The following is a 16,754-nucleotide window of genomic DNA, read 5'->3' on the forward strand; positions in this document are numbered from 1 at the left end:
TTGATAAAAATGCGAATTTTTCGTCTTTAATTATGATTAACTCTATAAATTCTCATATTTATACTTTATACAGACCAATCGATTCGTCTTGATGGAAAGAATAAAATTTTATCATACATTAACTTCAATAACCAACTTAAAAAATTTTTTTTTGAAAAAAGTCAAAAAAAATACCTTATAATTTTTAACCAAATTCGTTGAAACTTCTTCGAGTTATCGCGTTCACAAAAAACGAGATACACATACGTATACGGACATTTGTTCAGGTAACACATTCCTATAAGGAAAATTTGTTTAAAGCTCTTTAAAAAATTTTATAAATTAAACGACTACAAAAGTTCCTCCACGAGGAAGCAAAAATGATTCAATTACGCAGTTTGACACTTTTTGTTATATTCTCAGTGATTGCGTTGATATCTGGTCAGCATAGACGAGAAGATTATTGTCGACTTTGCAGAACTCACACAATGTGTCTTTTTCCCGTAAGTACATTATCAGAATTTAAGGAAACAAATTAAGTTCGAACATGTAACATAATTGTTTGAATTCATTTTAAAAAAGAATCAAAAAGTAGCTTTAAAACTGAAAAAAGTAGCTATAGAAAATTAATGTTAACGAATAAAAAAAAATGTTTTAGTCGATTCACAAAAATTTGATTCAGTATTTCCCTGACTGATTCCTCATTTCAATCAAAAATATTTATTTTTACTCTAATCCTGCTAAGAACTTTAATTCTAAAATTTTTTAATAATACAATTATGAAATTATTTATTGAAATTTAATTTAAATTCTTCACAAGAATTAAAAAAATAAATTAATAATTTTTCAAAGTAAAAATTTAAATGTTATTACAGTTTTACAACAATTAAAATTATCAACGATTTCAATTTAATAATCTTTTGAAATTTAGTTATTTCTAAAAAAATCGTAATATAACACTTTTAATATTCAATTATTATCTAAAATTTCAACTGAAATTCGTTTTTAAATCAATTCTTATTAGAGAGTTCAACTGAAATTCAACTATTTAAATATAAAAAATAAAAAATAAAAAAATAAAAAAATAAATAAATAAATAAAAAAAAAATAAATAAATATTATTAAATATTATTTTAAATATAAAAACAAATAATATATACATTGAATAATTAAATGTTTCTCAATATTTTATTCTTATAAAGAATTTATCAATTTTTTAAAAAATAATTTAATTTCTGAGAAGAATTTTATTATTTATGAAAATAATTGAATTTTTGCGAAGAATTTTATTTATTTTTTTTTTAACGTAGAGTGTTTTCAGGACCTTAATTTTTGTCAAATAAAATTGAATTCTCGTTAAAAATTTTATTATTTGGGAAAATAATTGAATAATTGTGAAGAATTAAAGAAAGAATTTATCAATTTTTTAAAAAAATAATTGAATTTCTGAGCAGAATTTTATTATTTATGAAAATAATTGAATTCTTGCGAAGAATTTTATTTAATTTTTTTTAAATAATTGAATTCTCGTGAAAAATGTTATTATTTGGGAAAATAATTGAATTCTTGTGATGAATGTTATTAAAAATTATTAAAAGTAGGCAATTGTATTCTTGAGAAGAATTTTATTATTTATTATACGAAAATAATAAATTGTATCCTTGCCTGGAATTTTATTTAAATTTTTATAAATAATTCATTTTTCGTGAAAAATATTATTGCTTGTGAAAATAATTGAATTCTTGCGGTAGAATTTTATAAAAAATTTTAAATTGATTTATTTCGAAAAATTTTATGAAATATTTTAAATACCAAATTCAATTCCTTTGAAAGTTTTATTACTTTTAAAAAAAGTGAATATTTTCGAAGAATTTTATCAAAAATTTTTTGTGGAATTTTATTAAAATTGTAGGTATAAATATTGAAAATCATTGTTTTTCGAAAAGTTTTTGAGAATAATTAAATAGTTTTAAAGAATTTTCTTACAATTGTTAGAATTTTTTTTGTTACAACTATTAGTGAATTTAAAGTGATGCAAATTTCCCCTAAAAATAATAAGAAAAAAGTAGCTTTTAATGTCATAAATCTAAAAAAGTATCCAAATAGTAGCAAATTGTAAAAAAAGTAGTAAATAGTAGGTTTTAGTATAGATGAGTGCGAAGCCTATGATTGTTATATTAATTTATATTAATTACTACATTAATTAATATTATAATATTACGTTAATTAATATAGTATAATATTAATTAACATAAAATAACATTAGAATCCAAACCCAGATCCAGTTTGTCTTGTATCACATGTGGGACTCAATTCAGATCAGAAAAGGGAAATTTTAGAATTGCATAATAACCTTAGACAAAAAGTTGCATCGGGAGGTGAAATAAGAGGAAATCCTGGACCACAACCTCCAGCAATAAGCATTCCAGATTTGGTTGGTTTCATTACGAAAATTATAAAAATTAAATAACTATTTTAACTTTACTTTTTAATTATTTTTTATTTCATGCCTTCAGATATGGGATGATGAATTGGCAATCATTGCACAGAGGTGGGTTAATACATGCCCATTTCATCAAGACGAATGCCGTCACGTTCGTAAGTAATAACTTTGAAGGCCATTGTTAGTTTAAAATTATTTTTTTAATTTAATAGAAATACTTCATTTTTAAAAAAAAAATAATTATTCAAATAGATTTCTAAATTTAAAAAAATTAAGAATTATTTGAACATCAATAGTGCAGAAATCGCCAAGATAGTTATGTATTTACAACTTGAAAGTGAGATATTTTTGATAAAATAAATAATTTTTTGAGGTTAAATAAAATAACAGTAGATTTAAAAACCGAAAAGAAATAGTAAACAAGTAGCTATCGAAAAATTAAATTTAACAACTTAAAAAAAACTCGTTAACTTCTTTTCTTATCCAAGTAACAAAGATAAATTCTAAATTTTTTTTAAATTCAATTATTTTCTAAATTTTTAGTTAGAATTCTTTAAAAATACGAATATTTTTCAAAATTATATTTTAAAGTAAAAAAAATAAAATAAAATTCCTTAAAATATAATTTTAATGAAATTTCACTTAATTTTTTTCAATTTTTTAAAAACCAAATTTTAATCAGAATTTCTACAATTAAATTGTTCAAAACTTCAATAATTTTCGTTAAGAAATTCAATTGTAATTTTTATTCAAAAACTAATTGATATTTATTTTTCCAAAGGAATTAAAATTTCAAATAATTTCAATAAAAATACAGCTATTAAAATTTTCAAAAAATTTAATTTTACAATTGTAGGATAAAATGCGATAAAGCGAAATTTTGATATCAGAAAAACTAAACCTTAAAAAAAATTATATGAAATTTAATAAAGTTATATGAAATATTAAAAATATTTAACAAATTGTAATATAACGTTATTAAATTTCATATAAGACGGGTTCCACGTCAAGTGACCCAGGTCAAAAATTTACATGGAATATTTGAAAAATTTGTAGTTTCTTTAAAACAAAACGAAAATACGTTTTCTATTTTGGGTTTTGCTGCTGTTTTTCAACACTTTCTAATAGTGTGAACAAATGTAGAGAAAAAAAATTGTTTGACCTTGAAAAATTAAATTAAAAAATAAAATTTCATTTTTTTATCAAATGGGCAGTTTGTATTTTTTTAAAAAAAATTTTATCATAAAGGTGAGGTTTTTTCCTAAAAAAAATGTATAGGTCAAAACGTGGGACAAGAACTTTTAACTAGTCAAATTAAGCATTTACTTCTGCCGTGCACCGTCCCACAGTGGAATTTTTTTTACAATTTACTATTAAAAAATGTCTATAGCTTACAATTTTTAACCGATTTGAGTGTTCTTTGTCTTAAGTTAAAGGGGAATAAATTCTTAAGACATCCTTTGAGGCAGATTTTGGAGATTTTAATTATTTATAATTTTTTTTAAATCAAAGTTAACAAATTAATACACCTTTTTAAAAAAAGGAGGTTTATTTTCTTATTTCGTTGATGCACATGATCTAAATCAATTTAAATTCATCCAATATGACCACCAGATAATTAATAAAGCATAAAATAATTTATTTCAATTGTTATAAACAATATATAGCCCAACAACGAGCAGGGGCGGTGGATTGCAGAAGTAAATGTTTATTTTGACCAGTTAAAAGTTCTTGTCCCACGTTTTGACCTATACATTTTTTTTAGGAAAAAACGTCACCTTTATGATAAAAATTTTTTTTAAAAAATAAAAACTGTCCATTTGATGAAAAAATGAAATTTTATTTTTTAATTTAATTTTTCAAGGTCTAACATTTTTTTTCTCTACATTTGTTTACACCATTAGAGAGTGTTGAAAAACAGCAGAAAAACCCAAAATAGAAAACGTATTTTCGTTTTGTTTTAAAGAAACTACAAATTTTTCAAATATTCCATGTTAGACCAAAAATTTAAACTTTGACCCCCTCCAGTTTTAATATTTGTTTAAATAAATTAATAATATTTGGTATTTTTAATTGTATCTAATAGGACTACTGTTTCTGCAAAATTTTAACCCGATCCCAAACATTTAAAATTTTGACCTGGGTCACTTAACGTGGAACCCGTCATAAATGTTTTTAAAATTTAGTATTTCTGATATTAAAATTTCGCATTGTATCATTTTGTAAAATACTTTTTTAATATTAGATATTAAGTTTCTTTCCGTGTAAAGAACAAACTCTCAAAAATTACAGTGCCGCTCAATAACTTTTGCCCACCCAACAGCGATTGAAGGCTTTACAAAAAGTTTTGTATTCTGTTTATTATTAAAGATAAAAAGCTCAAAAAGGTCTTTTTTAAAGCTCTTCTCCTGAGCTTTAACACTGTATAAAACAAAAATTAAAAAAATTAATTTGTTAATGTTTAAAAAATGTTATTGCAACATAAAATTTTTTGTTTTTTTCGCTTTTTTTAAAGTGATACAGTTTCATAGGAAATGGTCGCATTTTAATCCAACACATATTTTCTGAAAGCTAGTTTTATTACCTTTAAAATGCATTTTTAAAAATTTTTATAAGATAATTTTTAAGAAAAATATGATTTTTTTTTTAAAAATTAGTCATTTTTTTCAATTGTTGATAACTCAAAAACGGTTACTTTAGGAAAAAATTGTTAATAAAATAAATTGTTCCTTTTTGTGTGCAAAATTAGAAAAAAATATTAAAATTTTTTTTTTTTTAATTTTTTTGACTTTTTTTGAAAAAAATTTTTTTTTCATTTTTTATATTTTTATGTTTTAATTGTAGAAACTCGCTTTTTACACTCACTACAACAAGGAAGAAAATTTTTCATCGTATTTATTTAATTTTTTTCAATAATTTTAACTCACAAATCATTTAAATAACTTTTGATATAGGTAATACTTACTTATTATATTGTTTGTAAACGGATTAAAGTATAAAAATTTTTAAAAATGCATTTTAAAGGTGATAAAACTAGCTTTCAGAAAATATGTGTTGGATTAAAATGCGACCATTTTCTATAAAACTGTATCACTTTAAAAAAAACGAAAAAAAACGAAAAATTTTATGGTGCAATAACATTTTTTAAACATTAACAAATTAATTTTTTTTAATTTTTGTTTTATACAGTGTTAAAGCTCAGGAAAAGAGCTTTAAAAAAAGACCTTTTCGAGCTTTTTATCTTTAATAATAAACAAAATACAAAACTTTTTGTAAAGCCTTTAATCGCTGTAGGGTGGGCAAAAGTTATTGAGCGGCACTGTATGTTTTCAAGATTTCAATTCCCTTTAATGCCCTTTAAAGAATTCAATGTTAATTAAAAGGCATTAACTCCACAACAAATGATTCCCTTAAACGGCATTAAAGTGAATTCAGACTCTGGTCACGTGGTTACAGAGAATTGAATTGGATAGAAATTATCAACTTAACAATAGAAAAGGAATTCATTAAGATTGAGGACAAAAACGGAATTGGTTTGGAATTTAAGGGCATAAAAGTACCAATCCACTTTAATTCACCCCTTATTACTGGGTTATTCAGAATTTTTAATTACAATTTTTTAAAATTCAACTTTTCTAAAACATAATTTGAAATTTAATTAATTAATAATTAATTAATTAATTAATTTAATTAATTCAATATTAATATACCTAATATTAGTTTGACATTCTAAAATATAAAAATAGTGACTTATAAATTATTGCAGAAAAACGAATTATTATTAATGCAAATGGTTTTTTAAAAATTTATTTTCTAAGAAAAACATAATTTCATTTATTTTAATAACTCATTCTATTTAGATTTGAAAAATTAATTTTAGAAATTTCGTATCACTTTTGTTATAAATAATTGAAATATTTTCTAATTCAAATTTAGAGAATAATTTTTGTAATAATATTATTCCAAAAAGAAAAAAATTATAAATTAATTTATTTTTCCGTTTTAAATGTGAAATTTTTACAGTTTGAAAATATAACTCAATTTTAAATCTGTAAAGTTCAATTTTTGTTAGAAATAGAAAGAATTTTAAATTGAATTGAAGATTTTCTTTTTTTTTTAAAAGGCTGTTGAGTTGGACAATAAAATTTAGAATTCTTTTATGAATGACCTGTGCGGCAACCCTGAACAAGTATTTTAAATATTTATTTACAAAATAAAACGTTTTTATGGAAGAACTAGGTTTTGTTTTAATGAAAAATAATATATCTTAATTTCAGAACGTTTCCTTGTTGGTCAAAACATTGGTGTGTTATATGTAGAAACAGTTCCATCCAATATAATAACACGAATTATAAATGACTGGTATAAAGAGGTCAATAAATTCGATTCCCGACAAGTCGAACGTGTCATGTAAGACAATACAACATTTTAATTAATAGTAAATTAGCAAAAAAAAAATTGTACAAATATTTGGATTAAAATTTGTTTTCGTTCAAACCCTAAAATTTCCACTTTGGTTGCTACATAAGATTCTACGTACACCTAGAGAAATGATTTATTTGAATTAAATAAAATTTATTTCAAACAAATAAAAAAGGATATTTGTCACAGAACCAACTAAACTTTTATTTAGCTCAAATAATATTTTTTATTTGAATTAATATATTTCGTTTAAATATCCATTTTTATTTAAATGAAAAAAATTTTATATTTTCTTTAAATATATTTTATATTTAGAACAAATAAAAAACACTTTTCATTTTAATAAATCCTGTAAGCATTCTAAAATATTAAAATTCACTTATAACCTTCAAATAAATTTAACAATCACAATCACTAATGGAACTTTTAATATTCATTAAAATAAATGTTTATTTTTATAAGAATATTTGTTAAATAAAGTCAGGTTTTTTTATTGTTAGTCATTTTACTTTACTTTTTCACTTCATATGTAAAAGTCCACTGTCACATTTTTCTCACAAAATCTCAAATAAGACACTAAAATGTAAATGAAATCACATACAAATCTGTTACTTTGTACTAATTAAAATTTTCACTTAAAAAGAAAAATTCTGTACTTAAATCAATTAAATTTGTTAACTATTCATGATGAATAAACCTCTTATAATTGTACGCGTTAAACTGTTAAAAGCAAAACATCTTATTGTTTTACTATAGCAATGCAATATGCGCAGGCGTCTACTTATAAGTCAAACAAACATTTATTTGAATCAAATATATTTTTTATTTGCTACAAATATACTATTTCATAAATTGCAAATATATTTCTTTATTTTAGATTAATTAGTGCATTTATTTGAAATAAATATTAGTTTATTTATTTTAAATAAAATATTTATTTGCAACAAATAAATTTTTCTTAAATATACACTTTTAGTTAAAATAAATAACTTTTTTCTCTGGGTGTAGGTTCTTGCATTATTCTTATATTATATATTCAAATAAAAGATTTCTTTAATCCAAAGAAATATTTATTTTAGCCAACGACAAAGAACTAATGAAATAATTTCTTTAAATCAAAGAATTTATGAGTTTTTGCATAAGAACCCATGTAGAATCCCATATGTGGGAATTTTTAATAGAGAAAGAAGTAAAAAAAATGTTACATGTATAATTAAAAGTATACAATTGTAAATGATAAAGAGTTGATTTTTTATTTTAACGATAATAATTATACATTTCTGAATTTCTTTTCTTTGCAGGGATTATTCAGATGTTCATCGTTATACCCAATTGGTATGGTCAACAACTAGATTCATTGGTTGTGGTTATATTAACCACAGATTTAACAATCACGTAATCATAACCACACTAGTTTGCAACTATGGTCCTGCAGGTAATAATATTGGAGGCAAAGTATACGACATTAAACGCACGTAAATTCAACTATTCAACTATAAAATGATAGTTGAATTTTTCGACTAAATTTCTTTCAGTGTAGAAAATTATTATCTTAAACAATTGTTTACTAACGACAAACTACTTTGTCTTAATTATGTATCGAAATACAGTGAAGCAGAATAATGCTTTTCAACTACAGTGGTATACTTTTTCAATTGAATTGTTATTTTCACTCAACTTTTATTAAATGTTAATAATTTTTTTTCGATATTTGTTATTTCAGTATAAATTTAAGAAAATATTATCACAATTGAAGGAGAAGAAAAATTAATAAAATGTTATCGAAAAACAACAACTAAATACAATACAAACAAAACCAACACAAACTGACATTCTAATTTTATACATTACAAGGAAAAAAAAGTAATAATAATAACAATAATAAAATGAGTATTATAAAGCTGTCAAGAAAAAAATGTCTGTCAAATTAATTAAATAAATAAAAAATAAATAAAAATGATCCAATTACGTAATATGTTAATTTTTCAAATCATTTTCATCAAGATTTTCCTGATTTCTGATGATGAACAAAATTCTTCTCCAAAGTTCAATTATTTTCATAAATGTCAAAAAAAATTCTTGTCCTAATTTCAATTATTTTCAAAAATAAAATGCATTTTTCTAATTTCAATGATTTTCAATATCTACTATTTTAATAAAATTTCCCAAAAAGAATTAAATTTTTAATTACTATTTTACTAAAATTTCACAAAATAATTCCAATTATTCAAAAACAAAAGAAAAATATTTAAAAATTCAATTCATATAAATCAATTAATATAAAAAATATTAAAATTTTTTGTAAGAATTTAATTATTTCAAAGATTTTAATCAATTTCTTGAAAAGAATTCAATTATTTTCCAAAACAATAAAAGTCCTTGCGAAATTTCAATTATTTCAAAGATTTTAATCAATTTCTTGAGCAAGAATTCAATTATTTTAATAAATAATACAAAATTCTTCTGAGGAATTCAATTATTTTCAAAAATAATAATATTATTTACAAAATTTAAATTATTTTCAAGATTTTAATCAAAATTCTTGTAAAGAATTCAATTATTTTTACAAATAAGTAAATTTTCTAGGGGATTTCAATTATTTTTATAAAAAATCAAATTTTTCAGGGGAATTTAATGATTTTAAAGATTTTAATCAATTTTCTTGGAAAGAATTCAATTATTTTTGTAAATAAATAAATTTTTTAGGGGATTTCAATTATTTTTATAAATAAGTAAATTTTTCAGGAAAATTCAATTATTTTCAAAAATAATAAAATTGTTTGTAAAATTTAAATGATTTTAAAGATTTTAATCAATTTCTTGGACAAGAATTCAATTAATTTTATAAATAATAAAATTTTTCTTAAGAATTTAATTTTAAAAAGAATTTTCTAATTTCAATGATTTTCAAGATCTACTATTTTAATAATATTTCCCAAAAAGAATTCAATTATTTAAAAAAATTTTTTAATAAAATTGTATGCAAACATTTAATTATTTTCATAAATAATAAAAGTTTTACAGGAATTCAATAATTATTATTTTCATAAAAAATAATTCAATATTCTAGAAAATAATAATTGAATTAAAATAATGAATATAATTTTGATGAAGTTACAGTAACAATATTCTTATATTAACACAATAACAGAAACAATAATTATAAATAACAATAATTTTCTTATAAAAACAATAAAAACAAAAGTATAAGCGAAAGACAATTTCAGAGTGTGAGGGACAGAAAAAGAGAATGAATGAATGAATGAATGAATGAAAAAACATTCAAATTATTATAGTTAATTCAAAATTGCAATGACAAATAGAAATCATCAAAAATTTTTTTACTTTTTTTCATTAAAAGACTAAAATTTTGTTAAATATTGTGTTTTGTCAAATTGAAATTATGCAGATTTTTGTTCCTTACTTCTAAGCGAAATTAGAAAATTGTTAAACAACTGTGATTAAAAAATAAAAAATTTATTTATTTTGCATTATTTTTCTTTATGAATCTCAATTTTTTAACAAAATCATTATTTCGTTTTAGAAAAAGAAGAAAAATATTTGCACAATTCCTATTTCTAATCTTGTTTTTGGAACAGGATTTTCCACAGGAATTAAGACGTTCGAAAATTTCAAATTCAAACCTTTTTTAAATTAAACAAATTATAAAATTTTTGGTATAAAACATGAAGATATCGATTGCTTCGATTTGGAGTGATCGATTTCTTCATGTTTTCTAATAATTAAAGATGACCGAGTGATAAAATAATTATTTTCTACTTAAGAAATACTTTTACTGTAACTTCTTCAAAATTATTTTCATCATTTCAATTCAATTATTATTTTCTAGAATTTTAAATTATTTTTTATGAAAATAATTGAATTCCTTAAAAAAATTTATTATTTATAAAAATAATTGAATCCCTTAAAAAAAATTTATTATTTATAAAAATAATTGAATTCCTGTGAAATTTTTATTATTTATGAAAATAATTAAATGTTTACATACAATTTTATTACAATTTTTTTTTTAAAATAATTGAATTTTTTTGACATTTATGAAAATAATTGACTTTTGGAGAAGAATTTTGTTATTTATAAAGATAATTGGGATTTTTACGAAAATTTTTTTCAAATTTTGAACATAGTTAAAGTTTATAAGAATTTTATTTATTTTGTTTGAAAAAAATTGAATTTCTGCAATTGTTTATAATTTCTCCAAAATTGAATTTTTTTTAGTGTTTTCAACAAAAATTTTTATTAGCAATTTTTTAAATTCTATTATTTTTAAAATTGCTAATTTTATTTTTAAAAAAGGTACAAAGAAGTTAACTGCGCGCTTTAGCCCGCGAATTGTTGCTAGTATATTTTAGATCTACTAAACCTATACTAAATTTTCTAAATCTGTTTCTAAATAGTAATTTACCTCAAATCGGAATCAGTAAAAATTTCCCCGCTTTCAATTCAGTAGACCATAGTTTACGTTAAAGAACCAGTAATTTTGTTTAATATACCAAACAAAATTCCTCGCCAATTTTTCAGTGAAAATTACACTACTTCAAATTTTTGATTACCCAAAAATGTAAAAATCCCAAATATCAACAAATTTCAAACTGCAAATTAAAAACCATACCAAAAAACTATAAATTCAAAAGTGCAACATAAAAGCAGCATAAAAGATTAAGAAGAAGAAGCTACCGCACAAATTGCAATTTCGAAAAAGATGATGACAGTCTTTTGATAAATATTTTGCCTCATCTTTCTTCAAGTCCAAAAAGAGAAGAGTGAAAAATAAAATAAAAAAAATAAAAAATTCCAAAAAAGGGGAAAAAAGAGGCATCGAGACAAAATTCTTCACTCCGAGGGTGGTATTAGGGTCGTCTAGCCGGGATATGGAAATATTTTCAGTAATAACAGTTCGGGATGATTGTGATGTATATAAAGAAGAAGAAGAAGAAGAGGTCGCGACGAAGGTAAAGTATTTTCGTGGAAATCCCGCTCTCTGCATATACATATATGGTGTGTGGTGGTGGCTTTGGTGGTTGCTCATTTCAAAACGGGAATTAAAGAGTTTCGTAGGGCGTTACTTGAACGGGCCTATCGTTTAAGTCGGATCTCCATGCAAGATTGTTTGCCCCCGGGGGTGGTGGCTCGTTCAGAAGGCGGACTCTTTCAGGCCCCACCATTATAATCTCAAGAGTTACATATATGTATATCTACCATATATGTAAAGATGCACACTATCTGACTACCGCCTTTTCGAAAACAAAATAAAACAATAAAAAAAAAATTTTAACCCTATCTCTTCTCTTCAGATTCTCTCTGGCAAAATGGCCGCTTTATGCTACCGATACTCCTAAACTTCCAACTCTTCCCCTGAAAATTACTGCTCTTTCGAAAAAATTCATGTGCCACAGGAAGCATTCGGTTCTTAAAAAAAAAATTTATCGTCTATTTTAAAACTTAGGGGTGGAGTTTAGTTTTAATTTATTCGCGATATTCGTTGGCAATTTTATGGTTTTTTTAAATTTGCGACAAGTTTCGGTTTCGCACATTATAATTTTTTTATAAGAAGTTATAAGTTTAAAATTTTTACATTTATTAAGTAAAAGAAAACGTTAATATAAAAAGAAATAAAGGAAAAGAAACAAAATTACGAATTTCATTTTTTCTCCCCGATTTTCAGAAATAGAATTTTGACCTTTTCCCAGCCCCTAAAGAATATTTTGATTTCACTCTAAAAATTATTAGAGATAATAAATAAAAAAATATTTTAACGACATTTGTGAATATCTTCAATTGTAAAATTATTCGAAACAGTAATAACTTTTTTTTAAATAAATATTTTATTATTATTTTTCCAAAGAGATTAGGATTTAAAAGAATTTTAAATACTGAACCGTCTAAAATTGAATTTTTTATAAAAATTTCGAACGCAATTCTTTCAAAATTCAATTATTACACCCTGAGAAAATTTTTTATTTAAAACAAATATATTTTGTTTGAGTTAAATAAACTTAAATATATTTGTTTGAATATATTTGTCTCAGAATCAACTAGACTTTTTACTTGTTTTAAATAAAAATTTTATTCGACATAAATAAAAAAAATATTACAGCCAAATAAAATTTTATTTAAACCAATTAAAATTTATTTGAATCAAATAAAAATTCTACTTGATTCTGAGTCAAATATATTTTTTCTCTGGATGTAACTAATGAACTATATTAATTTGGAAATTTCAAGTAAAATTATTTGTTAAATAGTTTATAAATAATAAATTTAAGAATGTTTTTCGAGAATTATGTAATTTCTCAGGGTGGCTACTTTTTTTGTAAAAAAAATTCACGGTCATTTCCCGGTCCATTCCCGGTCATAAATTATTTTTCCCGGTCATAAATAATAACTCTGAAAATAAATTATTCAATGAATGATTGAAAGAATTTCCTGATTTTTAGACAAAACTTTGACTTTTTCCCAAACCCTAAAAATATTTTAGTTTACTCTAAAAATAATTTTGAACTTAAATAGATTTTTTGAAATAAATATTTAATTATTATCCATTATTTTTCCATATAGTAGGTACTCAAATTTCAAAAAAAAATTCAAATTTCAAATCCTTTAAATTTGAATAATTTTTAAGAATTGCTACTGCAACTTATTAAAAATTATTTTCAAAATTTCAATTCAATTATATTCTAGAAATAACTAAAATATTTCTAAAATCCACTTGTTTACAAGACAATTTCATGAAATTTTGAATAATTTGAAAATTTTTCAATTAAATATTACATATTTAAAAACATAACTAATTTGAAAAAATGTGAATAAAAATATTTTTAAAGACTAAATTATTCAGAATTTTTAATTAAAATCTTTTAAAATTCAACTTTTCTAAAACTTCAATTTGAAATATTTTAAAATTCAATCTATAATAATATTAGTAATATTAATTTAACATTCTAAAAAATCGAAAAATTTGCTTATGAATAATTGTAAAAAAACTAATTGATATTAATGAAAAATACGGTTTTTTAAAATTTATTTTCTAAGAAAAGAAATTTTATTTATTTTTATTTACTTCATTTATTATTCAAAAATTCATTTTTATAAATTTCGTATCACTTTTGTTCTAATTAGTTCAAATTTTTAATAATTCTTATTTGTTTTGTTATAATATTAATTGCAAAAAAATTTTTAAATTCATTTATTTTTCATTATTTTATAGGATGTGAAATTTTTTCTCTTTGAAATTTTTTTGACAAATTTAATTAAAATTATATTTTGTTTAATTATTGTTAGAAATAGAAAGAATTTAAAATTAAATTTAATATTTTCTTTTTCTAAGTCTGTTACGTTGGACAACAAAATTCATAATTTTCTTATAAATTCTAGAAATTGAATATTTTTATAGTACTTTTTATAAAATTCTCTGACAAAATATAAATAGATTTTATAGAAGATCATTCAATCTTTTTTAATGAAATATAGTTAATACCTAAGTCTTAAAATAAATATTTCTATTTTTTCTCACAAAGTAATGTGTGTTTTAAAAAAAAAAATTCCAAAATTCCGGTCAAGATCAAAATTCACTGTCATTTCCCGGTTTTCCCGGTTTCCCGGTCCAGTGGCCACCCTGTTTCTAATTTTAGTTAGTAAATTCATTAATAAAATTTTAATCAAATCATTTTTTGCCACACAGTTGACACACTGGGTCAATTTGACCTCGAATTTGACCCAATCTTTATCATCCTGCAATTTAATAACGCACGAAAGTCGATCTTTTCAAATAAATACAATAATTATACACTTTAAGTTGTCGTTGATATGATTGTTTTATATTAAGTTTGAAAATATTTATTTAAATTCTATAAAAAATTGCCTAGTTTATGAATTAGTGTTGTACAGAAATTTGCAGAACAAACTAAATTCATACGGTATTGAATTAAAAAAGAAATTTAATTTTCATTTTTAATATAATGAAAGGAAAAATTCTATTTAATAAAAAACGACTATTTTAATCAATTAAAAAAGTTATTTAAAAATTTGTTCTTCATTAAATTTAATTCAATCGAATTAATTTTTAATCGGGGTAAAATGATTCAGGTGTGTCAACAAAAGGTTACAATAAATTCAATTTCACATTCTGTAAAAGTTTAATTATTATTTATAAAATTTGCAAAGACGCAATTCTTCCAAAATTCAATTATTTTTTGACTAAAATTATTTTCTAAAAAACGTATAATTTACTTTCATGAAAATTTTTTAAGAATTCAATTAGAAATTTAAAATAAACTTAATAAACTCAATTTCGTATTCTATAAGGTTCAACTACTTTTTTAAATAAAATTATTCGCTAAAAAAATTGTGAATAATAATTTTATAAATATTTTTGAAGAATTAAATTAGGAATTTAAAATAACCAGTTACTTGTCTATTATTAAATAAATATTTCCTAGAATCAAATAATTTTTATTTAAATCAAACAAATCGTATTTTAACCAATAAATTCAGTATTTTAAGCAAATACAATTTGATTTAAATAAAAAGTATTTAATTCAAGTAAATATATTTATTTAATAATAGACAAGTAATCGGTTATTTAAATCAAATAAATTTTTTTAGGGTATGTAATTTTCAAATTAACCCCTTGTCTGTCGAAGAGATTTCCACTGTTTGGGCCAAAAAATTGTTAAAACAATTTTTAATGGATTTTTATGAAACTTGGAATCCTAAGGTTTCCGGGGTCGCTGATTACGAATCTGACATCAGTTTTTCGAAATTCAAAATGTCGGATCCAATATGGCGGATATTTTTGTCAAAATTGATCGAATTCGCATGAAACTGGTTACTTGAGGGTTTTCAGGGTCGCTGATTACGAATCTGACATTAGTTTTTCAAAATTCAAAATGGCAGATCCAATATGGCGGACGACAAAATAAAAAAAAATAATTATAATTCCTTAAAACTGAATACTCGGGAATTTTCAGAGTCTGAAATCAGTTTTTCGAAATTCAAAATGGCGGATTCAATATGACGGAAATTTTTTCAAAATTGATCAAATTCGCTTGAAACTGGTAACTTGGGGGGTTTTCATGACCATCTAAATTAGACTATATAAATATTTAAAAATAAATAAATTATAATTTATAATTTATTTATAGTAATTATTTATATTACTTATAATTTATAATTATAAATATGTTAAATAACATCAGAATATTTTAAAAAAAGTTTTGCAAAACAAATATATTTCTCCGATATTACCTACTTACGAAATAAAGTCGACAGAAAATGTATGTTGTTTACTCACCTGAAACAAAAAGAAAAAGAAATACTTTATATAAAAATTATTATTAAAATAAAAATTTTAATAAAATTCATTTAAAATAAAAATAAAGAATAAAAACACACATTTTAAAGATTTGTTACTTTCTTTCTTAACTTCAGCTTTTTTAAATCAGACTTTTTTGTTCAATTTTTTCTGCAAATTTATTGATGTTCTTTTTATATTTTTTCGTAGTCTATACAATTTTTTCTCAATTTTAAATTAAAATTTGTATTAGAACACTACTTTTGTTTTATGTACTAATCCTTGAATTTTATAATATCCGAAGTAAATGTCAGTAAAAATTAGTAAAATTAACTTCAAATTCGGAAAAACTTTCTTCGAAAGTAAAATAAATTTCTACTAAATGTTATTATTTCCAGAAATAACTTTTCCTAATTCCGAAGTAAATTTCTTTGGAAATAATAGAAAAAATTACTTCAGAAGAAGTAAAATTTATTCTGGAAATAATTTTTGATAGCAAAATACTAAATAAAATTTTTAAATTTTTAAAAAAATTTAGAGATTATACAGAAATTTACTGTCGAAAAAGTAAAATTTTGTATTAAAAATCGTTATATT

General features: G+C 21.9%; 1 protein-coding gene and 1 long non-coding RNA gene across 2 annotated transcripts in view; one reads left to right on the plus strand and one right to left on the minus strand.

Moving 5' to 3' along the window:
• LOC122502753 overlaps nt 1-16,754 on the minus strand; it is a 272,977-nt gene that overhangs the window by 210,445 nt on the left and 45,778 nt on the right. The window lies entirely within an intron of this gene.
• On the plus strand, nt 259-8,470 carry LOC122502749 (venom allergen 3-like). The gene is made up of 5 exons (XM_043612943.1): nt 259-482; nt 2,246-2,413; nt 2,496-2,577; nt 6,700-6,832; nt 8,146-8,470. The coding sequence occupies exons 1-5, from the start codon at nt 360-362 to the stop codon at nt 8,321-8,323; spliced, it is 684 nt and encodes a 227-aa protein (XP_043468878.1). The 5' UTR covers nt 259-359; the 3' UTR covers nt 8,324-8,470.

The sequence above is a fragment of the Leptopilina heterotoma genome, unplaced genomic scaffold, assembly GCF_015476425.1.
Source record: "Leptopilina heterotoma isolate Lh14 unplaced genomic scaffold, ASM1547642v1 Lhet_237, whole genome shotgun sequence".
NCBI lineage: Eukaryota > Metazoa > Arthropoda > Insecta > Hymenoptera > Figitidae > Leptopilina > Leptopilina heterotoma.